This window comes from Pararge aegeria, chromosome 5 (genome assembly GCF_905163445.1).
Source record: "Pararge aegeria chromosome 5, ilParAegt1.1, whole genome shotgun sequence".
NCBI classification, from domain to species: domain Eukaryota; kingdom Metazoa; phylum Arthropoda; class Insecta; order Lepidoptera; family Nymphalidae; genus Pararge; species Pararge aegeria.
The window spans coordinates 8,560,098-8,576,398 of record NC_053184.1 but is presented as its reverse complement, the minus strand read 5'-3'; the positions used below and the strand labels follow the sequence as shown (position 1 = coordinate 8,576,398).

Sequence of the window (16,301 nt, the reverse complement as noted above, 5' to 3'; positions counted from 1 at the left end):
GTTTGACGGAAATCTCATTTAATAATGGGACTTCTTGAGTTGTTAGAGGTAAATATTATGTCAATTTTGGTTACTAGACCTCTATTTACAAAGTATAACTATTTTTGTTTAAATAAAACTAATTGTAATTTTAAACGTTTATTTATTCACTATAACCCATCATTTAGAAGCAATAACAAATGCAAATAAGTATTTATTTATGAGCCATTAATTTACTTAATTTAACATAGGTACCTACGCTATTTTATAAAAGAAAAGAAAACGAAGTCTTAGTACTTAAAACTTTCTAGCTCCCATGAGTTGTCACCCTAGATCCTTAAAAATAAAACTAACAATAATTTAGTCAGTACTGGTATCACAACATGATAAAAGATATTAACACTAAATATAGTAAATATAACGTGCGCACAGTTAGGAATATAATTATAATATTATATACTTGGAACTAATACATACACATGTTTAAAAAGCTAAAACATGCAACTCTTTCTCTGAAAGATAAGAATCACATAATCTCTACTTTTGCAAAGGTCTTACTAAAATAAAGTAGTTTTATCAACATATATTTAGCAAGTTTCTGTGAAATTATGTGGAGCCTACATCATGCACTTGTGAATGCATTTAAAGTTTCACCCTTGTCAGTTCATCTTTTAATTTAACTTTTGTATCATTTTTTGAAACTAACTGCCACTCTAACTACCACTTTAAAAATATCTGCTCTACGTTCTTTCAGAGAATGATAAAGGTCAGTGTCTTAAGGCCACAAAGGCTTTTGCTCATGATTCCCAGAGCTCCCAGTGTCTAGTAGGAGCTCTAAATCCAAGATTTTTTTAATGTTTTCATTTTATTTAATTAACATTGGAACATACACTGTGAAGTTTTTTATATGTTTCTTTTTTATAATTACTATAGTATAAGGAATTTTTTTTTTAAAGTACCTTATTATCCTTTGGTTCTTAGATAAAACTGTATAACATACCCAGTAGCCATAGCCTGTCAAGGTTTGTAATTACATAAATATTATGTGTTTGTCGTGAATACGTCTAGAAATTTATATCGGCAATTATAATAAGTGTAATTTTTATTACACTTTTTCATGACGATATAAAACGCTTATTAGAATCAAACTAAGAGTGCATAAAGTTTGATGGCCACGGTAGGTTTACTTGAATCGATATAATACGGACTGTATTATACGTTTCAGTTGAAAATTTATAAATAATTGCTAAAAACTACGCAATATACTTGAATTTGAACCGTATTAACGTCGATATCCTAAGAGGAATGTCGTTACATTATAACACAAATTGTTGTCTTCTATATATGCATTTAGTACTTTTGCAAACAAAATATAAATGTATAAAAGTTTTACTAAGTATATTAATTATTCAAGTAGATTATTATCAGTGTCAATTAGCATGGCTTTGCTGTTCTCTTCCTAGCTTCCAAGCGTACTTTGAATCCCTCAGCTCGTTTCAGGATAATATCAGCTTGAAGTTTGAAATCAGATTCCTTCAGGTCAGAGTAAACACGGAAATTTCTCAGAATGGTCGATAGAAGTATCTTCAGTTTTAGCATCGCATATTTACGACCTGTTGGAAAATAGAAAGAGGTACGTGAATATGTGCTTGAGAAACGGTACACATTTTAATTTAATTTCGATTAACTACCTATTTAAGTGGACATTGTAACCAATTATTATAATGCACATAAATCTCCTTTCATTCATAATTCTTAATGCACAATGTCGTTTCACATTGTTTTCTCTGGAGAAGGAAAGCATTATTTTCAGACGTTTCAATTTAGTTTAGTTTTTAGAAAATTGGCATTAACTTACCGACACATGACCTAGGTCCAGCGGAGAATGGTACAAAGGCGTAGTAGTGACGATTCGCCGAGCGTTCTGGTAAGAAATTATCAGGGTCGAACTTTTCAGGGTTCGGGTATACATCACTGCGACGATGTAGTTTGTAGGTTGCAACTACGATTGTAGTTCCAGCTGGAACTTTCTTGCCGTTGGATGCTGTGGATTATGTAAGATGTATAAGCATTTCGAAGTTATTTTAAATACAGGTTTGGATTATAAGAATAATGTAAAGAATCATATTAACTTCTTTAGGGGAAACGTGAGATGGTGCCACAGTATTTTTAATTAATAACTTACTTGTATGTATCTATTTAAATATCTTTATTAAAGTAACTAATGTATCTTCTCTACTTGTTTGTTAATAAATACTTTTGTATTTGACGCTAATTGAACCAACAAAAAAAATTAAAACTGTACTGTAACTTACGTAGAGTAATTTCCTGCTTTAAGTGTCGGGCAATGATTGGTACAGGTGGGAACATTCGAAGGGTTTCCATAAGGCATCTTTCCAAATACTTCATCTCTAAGGTATCTTGGAAAGTCGCAGGTCGATCTGAGTCACCGAAAATTTGGTCCAACTCTTCGACAACTTTTTCTTGAATATCCTGATGGATTCCCATTAAAGAGAGGAAGAAACTGCTTCCGGCAGCAGTTGTGTCATGACCCTATAAATTTATAAGTTTGATTAAATAACATATTCAGCATGTTTTAAAGATAATTAGTTGTTTTTAAAATACTAACCTCAAACATAATAGTATCCACTTGTTCTTTGATTTCTTCATCGGATATAACAACTCCACCTTGTGCACTTTCAAGGAGAAGTTCCAAAAATGCAAGGCGTTTTTTCTGTCCAACATCCTCATCAACGTCTAAATCATCCTTAAGCCCTGCTGATTGACCAAAAGATAGTCCCTCGACGGATGTTACCTTTGCCGGTAAGCCATCTTTGTTTAACCCATTTTCCTCTGCTACTGCTGTAGCTGTTGACTTTTTGCCATTCTTAAATTCTTCCTTCTTCCTTTTAATGACCTACAAAAAAAAAAAAATATATATAGAAACATTTGTCTGAGCGAAACAAACAAAAATAAGGTCATCATATTAAATTCCTATTTTTATTACATACAATTTTTAAGGGTCCGCCTTAGAAGCAGCATTATTTAAATTATGAAAAAGATGTAGCTTTCGTATACTAATGCAAAACAGTTTAAACAAAAATACTAATCAATCGATTATCAAATGAAAATCTAAAATAAAAGTCATAAAAATGTCCATGTAAAATGAAATATTGGCAAAAATAAACAGCTTTATGGGGGTACCTTCTTTGTCAATCCGTGAATCACACTAAGCAATTGATTCTGTAATTTAGCGTATTGAGTGAAGTTAAACAATAAATCTGGTCGCAGCCAAATTTTAGTGTGTCTCAAATGTAAGATGTCACACATTTTCATTACAGCCATTGCATATTCAAATCCACTTTGGTCTTGAGTACTCTTGCTGACACCCATAGCTGTTTCTGTAAAATAACTTAAAATTAAAATATTGACGGGCGAAACATAAACAAATCTAATCATTAAAATTTTTCTATTTAAAATTATCCTAGCTTCTTAATTCCATATTCTTGTTCCCACTACGCCGCTTCCTACAACGCTAAGTTTTCAAGTTATTAAAAATAGTCTATTTATAATGTTGTCCCCAACCCGATACATTATAATTTTCGATAGAAACTGCCTTTCGATCCGGTGGCAGAGTCCCTATAAGCAGACAGACTGCACGTTTTAAAAGTGCTTATAGCCGACTTGAAATAAATGAATTTTTATGAGGTAGTAATGGCTGTAACATAAGTCGCCCACGTTTCTTTTGGACTTTTTAAAATTTTATGTATTCTTCGAGACTAAATAGTGTCTCCAGGACTAAATAGTCCAAAATTTGGGCATGATCTATTCAGTTTGTGCATTGGTATTACAATGCTTACTTCCCACTACGAAGTATTTTTATTAATTTTTTTCCTCAACCTGCCTCTCATTCCTTATATAGAATTGTTTTTCGGGTGAAAGATCCTGACTATTATCCTTGGTTCAATTCAAAACATTACGCAACAATTCTCGCAATAGATGATCGTACTCCACTACCGTTGATGGTGATTATCGCCCATTAGTATTACGTGCGCTTGTGGGGGGTCGCTAAACTTGACACTTAATGCGTACTATACACTTTTCCTTATATTATCGTGAATCACTTAAACGTGCGGCTACTAGTCTCAAATTATAGTTACGTCGATGTCGAAATAGATTAGTTGAATAAACCAATTCATAAAATTGAATGCATTGCTTGCATTTCACTTGATTGAAGATTTCTGTACATTTAATAAATTTTGAATTTTTTTACCGGGGGATGCTTTATAATAGATACTGAGTCCAAAATAGATTTTTATTTTATATTTGTCTGTCTGTCTATGCATGATATGCATTATTTATAATTTTACTTCATAGCTCCGTTTAATTTGAACCGATTTTAATCATTCTTTTTTAATTTGAAAGTATACACTATCAGGCATGTATTGTCTTATTTGAATAAAGATCTGATAAATATTGTTGGAGATAAGGACATAAATTTTCACAAATATCAGAAAGTCGCAAGGCGTATGGGACAACGATCGAATGAAGGCGTCCATCCTACGAATATTACAAATGCGAAAGTTCGTGAGGATGGATGACAACTTACTAACTCAGTATACCACGCAAAATACATAGTAGTAGGTACATAGCTAGCCACGATGATTATGATATTAGCATCAGATCTATTCTAGCTTCTCGATTGACTCATACGGGCGAAGTCGCGAGGGGGTCCGCTTGTAGTAAATAAATATTCGATTTTCATTTGTACCAGTGACTTGTATTGATGGACTATAATATGAAAACGGTGTAGTAAGAAACACGTGCAAGACTTTACTTGCATGAGGTAAAGCTTCAGATTGTATTGCATTAACAGCCTCTAACGGTCCACTGCTAGACTTAAGGTTTCTGCAAGTGGAAGGGTTGCCCATATCTCACCACGCTGGGTAGACGGGTTGGTGATCGTAATAGATCGTAGTAGAAGCACAGATGACATTGCTGCCCGTGCTTCGTTATATTCATTTAGTCGCCTCGTACGACACCCTCGGGTAGGGAAGGTATGGTGAGAGCTATATCACGTTGAACAGCCATCACCACACGGCATATTGCCTCCTGTCAGGCCTGTCTGATACAGTGGCGTGCATTTCATACATGCACAAAAGTACTTCCTACCCTAAAATTTATATATAACTCGTACAGGAGGAGATTTTTTGACGTTTAATGCAATTTTCCTGCTGTATGCATAACCTGGTAACCAGTGCACGCCAGTGGCCTGAATACATGCGATCTCCTAGGATCTTTGGAATCGTTTTCGATGTAGATATATGGACATACACGTGCAATGGATTTGCTTGCAACAGATTTTCGACAATAGGCGACGAATTGCCCCGTGTATCTACCCCTCTGGACACAACGCAGTAGTTATAAGTGACGACTTCTCTAGTAATATAATTCAATGGACGTGTAGTTCTAAGTCCTTAAGATAGCGCGATTGAATAGTTTAGGTTCTGGAATTCTTTTGAGGGAGGTATATCTTAAATATATATCTATATATCAATAAAGTTTGAACTCTACTTGGGTACTACTACATTTGCTTTTAGCAAAACTTCCGCTATTTTGATCATAAGATATGTTTTGATAGTAGCAGTTAACCTTATACTAGAATTATTATATCTAACCTAAGCTAATAAGTAACCTAAGCTCATTCAAAAGCATTCGCTCGATTGCCTGTCAAATGCCGGAACAATGTCCTTAAAATATTACTACCTGATATAATAGGTAGTTGCAATTGTTTATTAAAGCTGAGTAATGCCATAATTGTATGCCATGACAATAATATAACTTTGCAATATAAATCAATAGTACTATTTTCCATATTCATATCTAGTAGCGTGGAAGGAAGCAAAGGACCTTTGAAAATAATTGTGGTGAGGACATTATAACGTCCTACCGAGACTACAAGGTACTTTAGTAATAGGTAACTGTTCAGACTAGTAATTCTAAGTCTTGTTTGCTAAACATATGCTCGAGTAGGTAAAGCCTCAAGATCACTGTTCCGGCGGGACAAGGCGGTCAGTGTTGTTAGTAACCGTGGTTGGTACGTGACTAGACACATAAATAAGTTTTTTATTTGTGAGCTCCATTTTCGTAGCTAATCCTTGAGATGAAGATCAATACACCGTATTGCAGTCCATATTATATTAGTGTTATCTACTTTTTCTTAATGTTGTACTTTTTTTTCCAACTGTCCTTACGTATTTTATATCTTTTAACATTCCTGGGCTCATTTAGTTTATCGCCAAAGTGTGTAACTATAATCAGGCTTTATTGGTTTATATTCGACAAAAGTATTGGATAGAAGCAGGCGTTACTTTGCGGAAATCCATAATATATTATGAAAATTAAGCTTAAAAAGAATTGTTCTAACAATAATTCATTGTAAAGTCAACATCTCCTGAGGATGATCCGATTTCGGAGTGAAACGTGAGTAGATTGTGCGTGGTACATTGCCGAGGATCTGTTTGGTGTGGAGTATACGGATTGAAGAAATACATACAAAATATTATTATACATACAGAATAAATTACACCATACAGATTCTCCTGCTGTTCGCGGAGTATAGCAAATTAAGCTTAATTTTCATAATATTCGACAAAAGTATAACATATTTAAGTATTGGAGTAAAATTTTATTGGTATTTAATTGTATAAAGTCTCAAATGTAGGAGCCAATCTAAGTTCAATGGAAACTATGAATAGTAGATAATTAATTCTTTTTTTACACGTTAGCTCTTGACTGCAATCTCACCACGGTGGTAAGAGATGATACAGTCTAAGGTAGTAGCGAGCCTACGTTATGGGTATGACAGTTAAACCCAAATAGTTTCAATGCGGCATCGTAACGTAGGCAGAACTTCGTTAGTAGAGTGATAACGAGCGTAGCTCGCTTTAAAACTAGTATACTAAACAAACAAATAATCTTTTCTCTTTATAATATCAGTATCGATAATAGAAAACCTATTTTTTTATTTTAAAGGCAAATAACTTAAATATTTTCCAATCGGTGGTCTGTCACTTTAATTTCATGATCATTGAATAAACACTTAGTTGTTTGCTTCATACAAATTCTTATTATTTAGGAACGCATATCCTAATTTTTTATAGTTTATTAATGAAACAATTAATAATGAAGGTCGCACAGTACTAATCATAATTTAACCGATATTTAATACTACGAAAATATTTCCGCATTGTTTTTTTTAACAATGAGACAAATCCTTTGCGACGTAGATCGCATGATCGTTTTAAGTCTGAAAATTAGGCTTGAAACGAAAAAAAACTATATTTTGCTGCTGCACACCTACAACCTTCACTGATGGTGGTTGGTGAATAATCAGTATGGCAGTTATATTAAACCCATTCCCAAAATACATGTCTGCGCGGCAAAGTACTGGAACGCTTAATTGCTTGGCAGCACGTCTTTGTCGGTATGGTCGTAACTAGCTACGATTGAAGCCTTCCACTAGACTAGACCAAATAAAATTCAGAAATTATGAATTTCCAAATTGTTCCCGGCCAAGTATTACCGGGTCTCGAACCCGGGTTCTCCCATTTACAACACACGGCGTTCACCACAAACCTATGTAACTTTTTATAGCCTCAATAAACTATAGCCTTCTCTTATCTGTTGTTTACTTAGGGAATGGTTTGGTCGTTTGTTTCATATTTGCTACATAAATAAAAGCTTTTAAAACAAGTTGCTTACCGAGTAGGATTTCAACGGTGCACTCGCTCATGTAGTCGTGACAATCAAAGGTGCCAGTTTCCTTTTTGAGTTTGTTAACCACGGTCCTGGTGTTGGCGTTGAAAAGATCGATGAAGCTTTTAAGCACGTTCAAGTGGAAAGTAGGTGCGATCAATTTTCTGTGGGAGCGCCACTTCTGACCTTAAATTGGAGTAGGTAGTTTATATAAAATGGAAGGTTTCACCTTCAAATCTTCGTTGGATGGCTCTAGCTTATTAGTATTCGATGGAGTATGCGCAATACTTTATGTTGTTGGTTACATTTATTTGCTAGAATTTAGTTTTATGTTACATTTTTTGAGATAAAGTAACACTTATTAACTGCTGAGTAGAAACAGAATAATGGGTAATCTTGTAAAAAGTATAAGGTGGCGTTAACCTGGATTCTATTCCAAATGCAAAAATGAAAGAGCAACAAAAGCGCACGTACATAAATACGACGCTTCAAAGCTTACTTTAATTAGGAATATGACCTTAGTGAACGTGTATATGTGTGTGGTGTGTGTATATATGGGGGAGAGGGTTGTTAAAGGACTTACCAGTACTGATAAGTAAGCCTTCTCCAAGCCAAGGTTTGAAGAATCTGTACTCCTCTGCCTTATCGATGTGAACGTTGCTGCTCAGAATGAGCTCGACATCCCGTGGGTCGTACAGGAATACAAGAAGCCTAGGACCAATCCAGATTCTAACGGCACTCTCACCTTCAAACTCATTGCTCTTGGTCACCATTCGCTTAAATATTTCTAAAACAGAAAAAAAAAAACCTTAAATTAATTACAACCATCAAAGCCTTAAGATGCCGTTTTGTTTTTGCGTTCAAAATATTATTATAGAAATTCGTAACTAGTTTTGAATTGTACCTTAGCTGTTTTTGTCCGTGTCTTGTCTAACTTAGGTAAGTAGAAAAATAAATAGTTCAATTTAAAGTATTTTTTTTAACAAGGTTAAATTAAGTGTGGGTACACTACGTTTCCTAGTTGATCTCCCAACGTTTAATACGTCACGTAATAAGCAAATACATCCGGGTTGTTAAGATACTTTGAACATTAACAATCCACCCAGCCAGCGTGTTGTTAAAGCGCCTTTTTACACTGACCCCGAGTCCCGACTACTCTCATCACGAGACTGTCAATACCTGACGACCAAATTACGATTGCAAGATGTAAGTGGCACCGAAACAAATTTTGCACGGTGTCTCCGCCGGTGATGACGAGATCGGCGATTTCTAACTTCATGAACGTGGGTTTTAACCACGGTCTCAATCATACGGCCCAACAAACACAACTCTAGGACCAGGTCTGTCAAGAAGGAATCTTTCGAGCACGTTGAAGCTTCGCGCTTGCATTACCCCGCTGCGATGACTGTTGTAACATGCAATTCTTATTGTGGTATCCAAAAAGGATTGTAAGTACGTCCAGCTAATTTGAGCGTGTTATATAAAGCTTAGCTTCTAGCATGTATTGTACCATGGTCGTTGTGACTTACCCAAAGAAAATTCATTAAAATATGTTGCTGCTGTTGTTGCTTGAAATTTTATAACGGTCTTTTAAAAATCCATTGAGAAAAATTAACCTACGTTTCAACTTATTTTACTTTACATTGTATATATTTAAACTTAATAGATTTTAGAGGATTGTGCAGCGAGGAGTGTGTGTCCAAATAAACTCATGTGAGGATGCGAAGAATACTAATTTTAGTAGTTTGTGTAATAAAAAAAATTAAAAATAAAATAAAATTAAACTAACTTAACTCTATGCCAACAATTATTCTATGTCAATTACTCTATGTCAATTGGTTGCTTATTTAATGAGTAAAATAAGGAAAAAACAAAGAAACTCCCTTTCGAATTTATAACATTAGTATGGATGAACTTATAATATTTCTATGTTGACACATTCCACATGGAAACGTAAAGTTAGGACTATGTCGCAGGAAGTATTATGTGGTTTCAATTATTTCGGCGGCTTACCATCAGACCCTCCAGTGAACTCCAGAGCATTTCCAAGCAGCGGTAAACCTACTGGTCCAGGAAGTTGTTCGGCAAGTTCATATAGGCGTCTTCTGGATGACCTCCAGTAGGTGTACCAAAGGAGGATTGCAGGAACCAGCAGCACATAGAACAGGTTGGTGGCTGCCCAAGTGCTAGTTGCCAGGGTGCTTTCGGCAGCCGTGTAGCTCATGGTGACGGTAATTTACTGTTGAAAGAAGAATTCACAATTAATGTAGGAGATAAAGGCGGTGGTTAGGATTTCGGCTTCACTTTTGGAGAGCCAAGTTAGAAACCCAGCGAGAAGAATTCAAAACATACAGAACCGTCATTCAGCCATTATTGCATGCAGTGCATTGTGTCCTATAACAGTGAAAACGCCCCGCGCACGTCTCACTTCTCATCCGCGGAATGTTGCTAGCTCATATACTGTTCCCATTTTCCCCATTTTATGGTAGATTATAAGAAAATAATTACTTTCATCTGGTAAATGGAATGATGTGACTAGCAGCCTGTTCGAGAAACACTACTAAAGTGGAGTGGTTTTTGACGTTTCAATATTAGATATATACGCGGTTTCTGTTTCTTCTTCTTTCGACGCTATGCGTGAATATTACTTGCTTTAACTAACTAACTAATTTGTGAAGGAAAATATCGTGAGGAAACCCGTATGCCTGAGAGTTCCACATAATGTTCTCAAAGGCGTGTCAAGCCTACAAATCTCCACTGGGCCATCGTGGTGAATTAAAGCCGGCCGCTAATGGATTTGCTAATATTAAATTTATTTATAAAAAAATTAGAAGCAAAAGGCGACCTCATCACTAAAAGTGATCTCTGTCAGGTAACCTTAACGATAGTACACAATAATACATGAGAGACGGGAAATCGCAATTACAATAAACTATACATAAATTTACACACTAAACTACTAATAACTAATATAATACATTATTAAAAGAGAAAAATAAAATAAGATATCTGTATATATTTATATACAATTATAAGTATTTATGTGTACTATATTCATTAAAAAATATTCATCAGCTCTCTTAGTACCCGTAACACAAGCTACGCTTACATTGGGGCTAGGTGGCGATGTGTGTATTGTCGTAGTATATTTATTTATTTATTATTTTTTATAAGTACACATATACGAACAACATATATGTGTACTTATGTATCTATAGGAATTAATGTAGGTTTACTGAAAAAGCCTCGCATTAATAGGTTCTGTAACGTGGTTATTAATAAAACTACGGGTTATAAATATAACATTATGCAATATTGTTTATGTTATTATACACCCGGAAACAAAGTCAAGGACGCCAAAAAACTTGCCGGTGGCCGACTTGACAATAATTTAATATTATAATAATTACTGGTTGGACCGAAAATTGTTAGATTAACTGGGTTTATTTTATTAACAAGAAATTCTCAGTACGAGGGAATTACGAAATTGGCTTTCTCGGGGAGCACGTTAAGCCGTTGGCGTCAGTCCCGGTTATAATATATGAATTACTAGCTGATACCCGCGACTTCGTTGCGTGGATTAAGGTTTTTTTTATTCCGACGGGAACTCTTTTATTTCCCGGGATAAAAGGTAGCCTATGTTCTTTTCCATGTCAGAGGCCTTTCCATTGCATGCCAAACATCGAAAACCGTTCCAAAAAAAAAAGATTTAAAAAGAGTAATATGCGTGTATGTGTGTAATGTTTTTTTGTATTTATTTAATGTTTGCTTTATGCATTTTTCGAAATAAAAAAATTCATTCTGCATTCCTTATCTGTATGAACTATAAGTGTGGGAAATAACGTACTCCTCCGTACGCTCGATTTTCTTAAAAAGAGGTACTAAATTTTTGCTTCACGTATTTAATTTTTACCTTCACTTTCAGGAGGCCGAGTTTGAATCCCAGCACACATATCTAACTTTTATGTAAAAATATCACCGTTAAAGGTGAGGGAAAATATCGTGAGTTTTACGTAACGTTCCCATCTCATTGTGGGATGAGACCCGTGTTCTGTAGTGGGCCGGTAAGGGGTTGATGTGATGATAATGATATACCCGTCCGAACCCTCCCCTATATACTTTGGTCAGCGAGATATAAAAATAATTTTAAATTTATGTTGATAAATATTAATGTATTTGAATACTTAAATTAAAATACATTAATATTTATGATACAAATTAGTCATAATAAAGTTGTTCCGGACTTCCTGACTAAATACTACAATACATTGTAAATACAATATTTTGAGCGCATTTTGACACATCTATACGTAAATATACATAAACTTATATGGCATTCAATATCAAGTGATGTAAAAATATGAATTTATTAAAATTGGGCATAAAATAACCGGGAATTGGCCGCAAAAAATAAAGAATGTATACTAAAATTATGGGTATAACAGAGGTCAGTGCAATAACTACAGTATAAGTATAAATAAAAACAAGTCAATATAATGTTAAAATAAATACAAAAGCTTACTCAAACCTATCCCATACTCTTTGTACATATTACGAAAGGAAAGCTTTAGTGATTATAAAATTTAAAACGTTTAATGCAAAATTACATTTTAAATGATTACTGTTTCGAAAATCCGAGTAGGACAACTTCTGAAATAAAAACTTTAAAAAAAGGAATAAGTTAGGGGAAAAACACCTATTATTTGTTATATTTTATTATATTATATTATCACCTACTAACTGACTTGTACAGGGTTCATGAATATGCATGAATAATTAAAAAAAAAAAAATGTATGCTAAATCCATTTGTATTGTATGTTTATCATATAACGCATAATTTGGGAAAATCAAGTAGGATATATTTTATAACGTTATTTGGATTGAGGTATTTATAGTGCGGAGATAATAATGTATCTAGTTTTACGATCTAGAACACTATTGTATCCGGCTAGGCGCACGAAATGCATTTTGCGACGTAATTTTTACGTCTCAGAGTCATGTGTTTTGTGTTTCTTATATGATTTACAATTCATGAACAATTGGGGGACTTTAAGATACTAAATCTTGGAAAAGATTCTAACGGTTTGCAGGATTCTTTCTTTGCTGCTATATAAAAGGAAACCGTAAATAAAGTATAATCTATGCTTAATAATTTTTACATTTTAATTGGCACCAACTTAAAAAGGACGTAAAAAATATTTATTCCTTGCTTTTAAGTTACAATGTCGGATTTTTGTCTCAAACATGTTCACTTGTCGCGGGTTCCTCAGAGAACACGTTAAGCCATCGGTTTCGTTTTTTTGGCTAACTCTTGTTAATAGTCGCTATAGCCCACCAACCCGCATTGGGGCAGCGAAGTGGGTCCGCGCTCCCCTATGGACGTTAATAATCTGGTGGATAGTTAATAAGAGGTCAGTGTGAAATTCAAACAAATATATATCATAAACTGATAGGTATAAATAGACCTAGAGTGTGTGTATGTGTTATTGTAAATTTTAATCGAGCAAAGTTAAACATTATGATTTTGAGAAGATGTTCCCAGTCAACAATAGTTTATATAGGAAATGCAATACATGCATTATGTAGATGTTATGATTTAAGAATTGATAATTCGTGTCTTATGCGCATTAATACAGAACATACCTACTAATTTTAGCGTGTTTGCTGGAATCACGCGTTGAAGATTTTTTAAAAAGAGCAGCTGCTTATAAATAACAGGTTACGTGCATTTTATGATGATGAATGGAAAATATTTGATGACGTGCCGCTCGTGTTACGTTTATCTGATTAAGGAACGTGACTTTTTTGATTGTACATTACTTTAACATTTCATAGCAATAGTATTATTATCTTTGAATTATAAAAAAAATATAATTATATGGAAAAAATATAATTTACAATGTAAATTATAGATTTTTTTCTACGTTTGGTTAGGCCATAGATCATCATCGTCATCATCATCATCATCACATCAACCGGCAGAGTATGAGTCTCCTACCACAATGAGAAAAGGTTAAGGCCGTAGTCCACCACGCTGGCCCAGTGCGGATTGGTGGAATCCACACACCTATGAGAACATTAAGTAGATCTCACAGACATGCAGGTTTTCTCACGTTTTCTTCACCGTTGAAGCAACTGATATTTTAATTACTTAAAACGTTTGTAACTTTAAAAAGTTAGAGGTGCTTGCTCAGATTCGAACTCGGTCCCCAGAAAGTGAAGTCGAGCTCCTACCCAATGAGCTATCACCGCTTCAGGTTATAGATAGATGATATTATAAAAATATATCTTATTTATCTAATAGCATTATTATTATTGTAACATCTACAATAAGCGTATTATTTCGTAAAATGATTTTTTCGTCTTTATTATAAATATAGCTTCTGTCCCACTGCCAGCTTAATTAGAAACTCAAATTAAGCACAAATAATTTGCTATGCGTGTACCTACACAAATAAAAAATAAAAATGAATTGCATGAAAAAAATAAAGTAAGGTAAGTGTTCATGCTATTTTTATAATATGGGGTTTCCCTGACCATTTTTCGATTCAAGTAAGACTGTCCGTAACCACTAATTCGCTAAAAAAAATTTATAAAAAAAAATGTTTATTTATTAGTCTACGTGTATTTATAAGAGTATAGTTTTATTGAATTCTATATTATTACGATTTCCCTACTCGCAAATAAATATACCTTTTATTGAGATGATATAATTCTTACCTGACCTTATGAAATTAATGTATTGAACTTATTTTATTTTTCTGTTAAGCCCATACCTTTATAAATTACATCAATGTATAAATTAAAAATTAAAATTCAATTTATATTCACTTACTATTATGATAATTAATATATCCACCGTATCTTTCTTTCTTTCGCAATAAGTTGTTTTAATATCGATTAATTAAAATTTAATTTAATTACTTTTGATACTCTAGAGTAATCGCAAAAACACTTTTAACTTTCTTCTTTATTATACTTTAATTACATTTTAGGTATTATATAGCAGTCCACCAATCCGCATTGGGCCAGTTTGGTGGACTTCGGCCTTAACCCCTTCTCATTGTGGGAGGAGACCAGTGCCCTGTAGTAGGCCGGTAATGGGTTTATATGATGGTGATGAGGACATACAATAAAGTAACACATATATTATAGCGTGACACATACTTTTTACACACATAGTAAAGGTGGGCGTATTATATTCAATATTTTGATAAAATCTTTTGGGAAAAGAGAATTTTTATTTACTGAAATAATATGTTAGGTAAGTTTATCTGTTGCCATAATGTATGTCACACACTTCTTTTGGCTACAATACCGCTCATATAATGTTTATTTTTCACTCAAAAAAGGAATAAGAAAACCCCTTAAGTCGTATTTATAGATTACGTAATAAATTTATTATTTAATATATAAAAAATGAACATACGAAAGATGCACTACCGTGAATAAAAATCCATTTTCCTGATGTGAATAAAATTTAAAATTTTTCGCACTACACTGCATAAAATATTTTTAATCCCTACCTTTTTTAAGGGTCAGCTGTCTTGGGCAAGCACTGTATAAATACTAAAAAAAAATTCGTTCTTGTTGACGGTTGCTAAACTGCCAACCGCGTCTCAGTTCTGACTATTTAATAAAATCCCGTGCAACCATCTATATACACGCTCCTGACGTCACTAGACGAACGCTTATGATACAGGCGTGCACGTATGTAAAGGTTCAACTGATTAATATTTAGACAACTGAGTTGCAACATAATTTTTTTTATACAATGTTGCCAACGTGGAGAACTAGTGTGCCAAGCTGAAAACTACAAAACTTCGATTCCCGGCACGCACCTCTAACTTTTTGAATTATGTGCGCCTAAATTGATTAGCTGTGAAGGTAAAATATCGGTATAATTTGTAATTATAAATTTTAAATAATGTCCATCATACCAACCCACATTGTTTGAAAATTTAATGTATGCTAACGAAACTATTTCTAATTTTAGGAAAAATGTGCAATAATTTAAACATTACAAGCAAAATTAAACTTACAGTGCAATAAACTAGGCTTCATAAAGTATTCTGTTTAAAGGATTTTATACAATTTATTTTAAGTCTGTTAAATTAGTTAGTAATTTACTCCATGGTTGACTATTTTTGCATATTGTGGGCATCTAATGGAGTTTAAGAAATGCAAATAAAAAATTAGACTACCATCGAAATTAAAAATTTAGGAGTCCTGTTAAAAATAGCAACTGTTTATTGCACTGAAACACTGACCTAATGGAATAACAATGATACTTAATAAATAACATAGGAAATAACATATACCTAATTAGAAAACAATGCAGCTTAGAATGAAATAGAAACATGTTTCATATTAAAAAAATAGAGTTTTACTAATATACCCACCCCATTATATAATGAACTTAATTTTTAGGGGTACTTTCTCTCTCATTAATACATTGACTTGCTATCGTTGAGATTTGATAAATCTGATTGACGTCCATTGCTGGACATAGGTCTTTCTTTTGTACCAGTACCAAAATTCACTGTCCTTTGCCGCTTTTTTC

The 16,301-nt window shown here is 33.7% G+C and overlaps 1 protein-coding gene across 1 annotated transcript; it reads right to left on the bottom strand.

Annotated features, from left to right (window-relative positions):
• Positions 1-125: 125 nt before the first annotated feature.
• LOC120624161 (cytochrome P450 4g15) lies at positions 126-15,424 on the bottom strand. Its single transcript, XM_039890536.1, has 9 exons — positions 15,265-15,424; positions 9,751-9,976; positions 8,321-8,524; positions 7,744-7,923; positions 3,184-3,380; positions 2,609-2,896; positions 2,295-2,532; positions 1,838-2,023; positions 126-1,592 (listed from the first exon to the last, which is right to left on the bottom strand). The coding sequence occupies exons 2-9, from the start codon at positions 9,959-9,961 to the stop codon at positions 1,414-1,416; spliced, it is 1,683 nt and encodes a 560-aa protein (XP_039746470.1). The 5' UTR covers positions 9,962-9,976; positions 15,265-15,424; the 3' UTR covers positions 126-1,413.
• Positions 15,425-16,301: the final 877 nt, after the last annotated feature.

What these genes read in the sequence shown, in the direction of transcription:
- LOC120624161 (XM_039890536.1), bottom strand. Translation starts at nt 9,961, where the DNA reads ATGAGCTACACGGCTGCCGAAAGCACCCTGGCAACTAGCACTTGGGCA. An exon ending in CACCGTTGAAATCCTACTCG is followed by an intron (nt 3,381 to 7,743) that starts GTAAGCAACTTG and finishes GTTATTTTACAG; the next exon opens with AAACAGCTATGGGTGTCAGC. An exon ending in TTCACGGATTGACAAAGAAG is followed by an intron (nt 2,897 to 3,183) that starts GTACCCCCATAA and finishes TTTTTTTTGTAG; the next exon opens with GTCATTAAAAGGAAGAAGGA.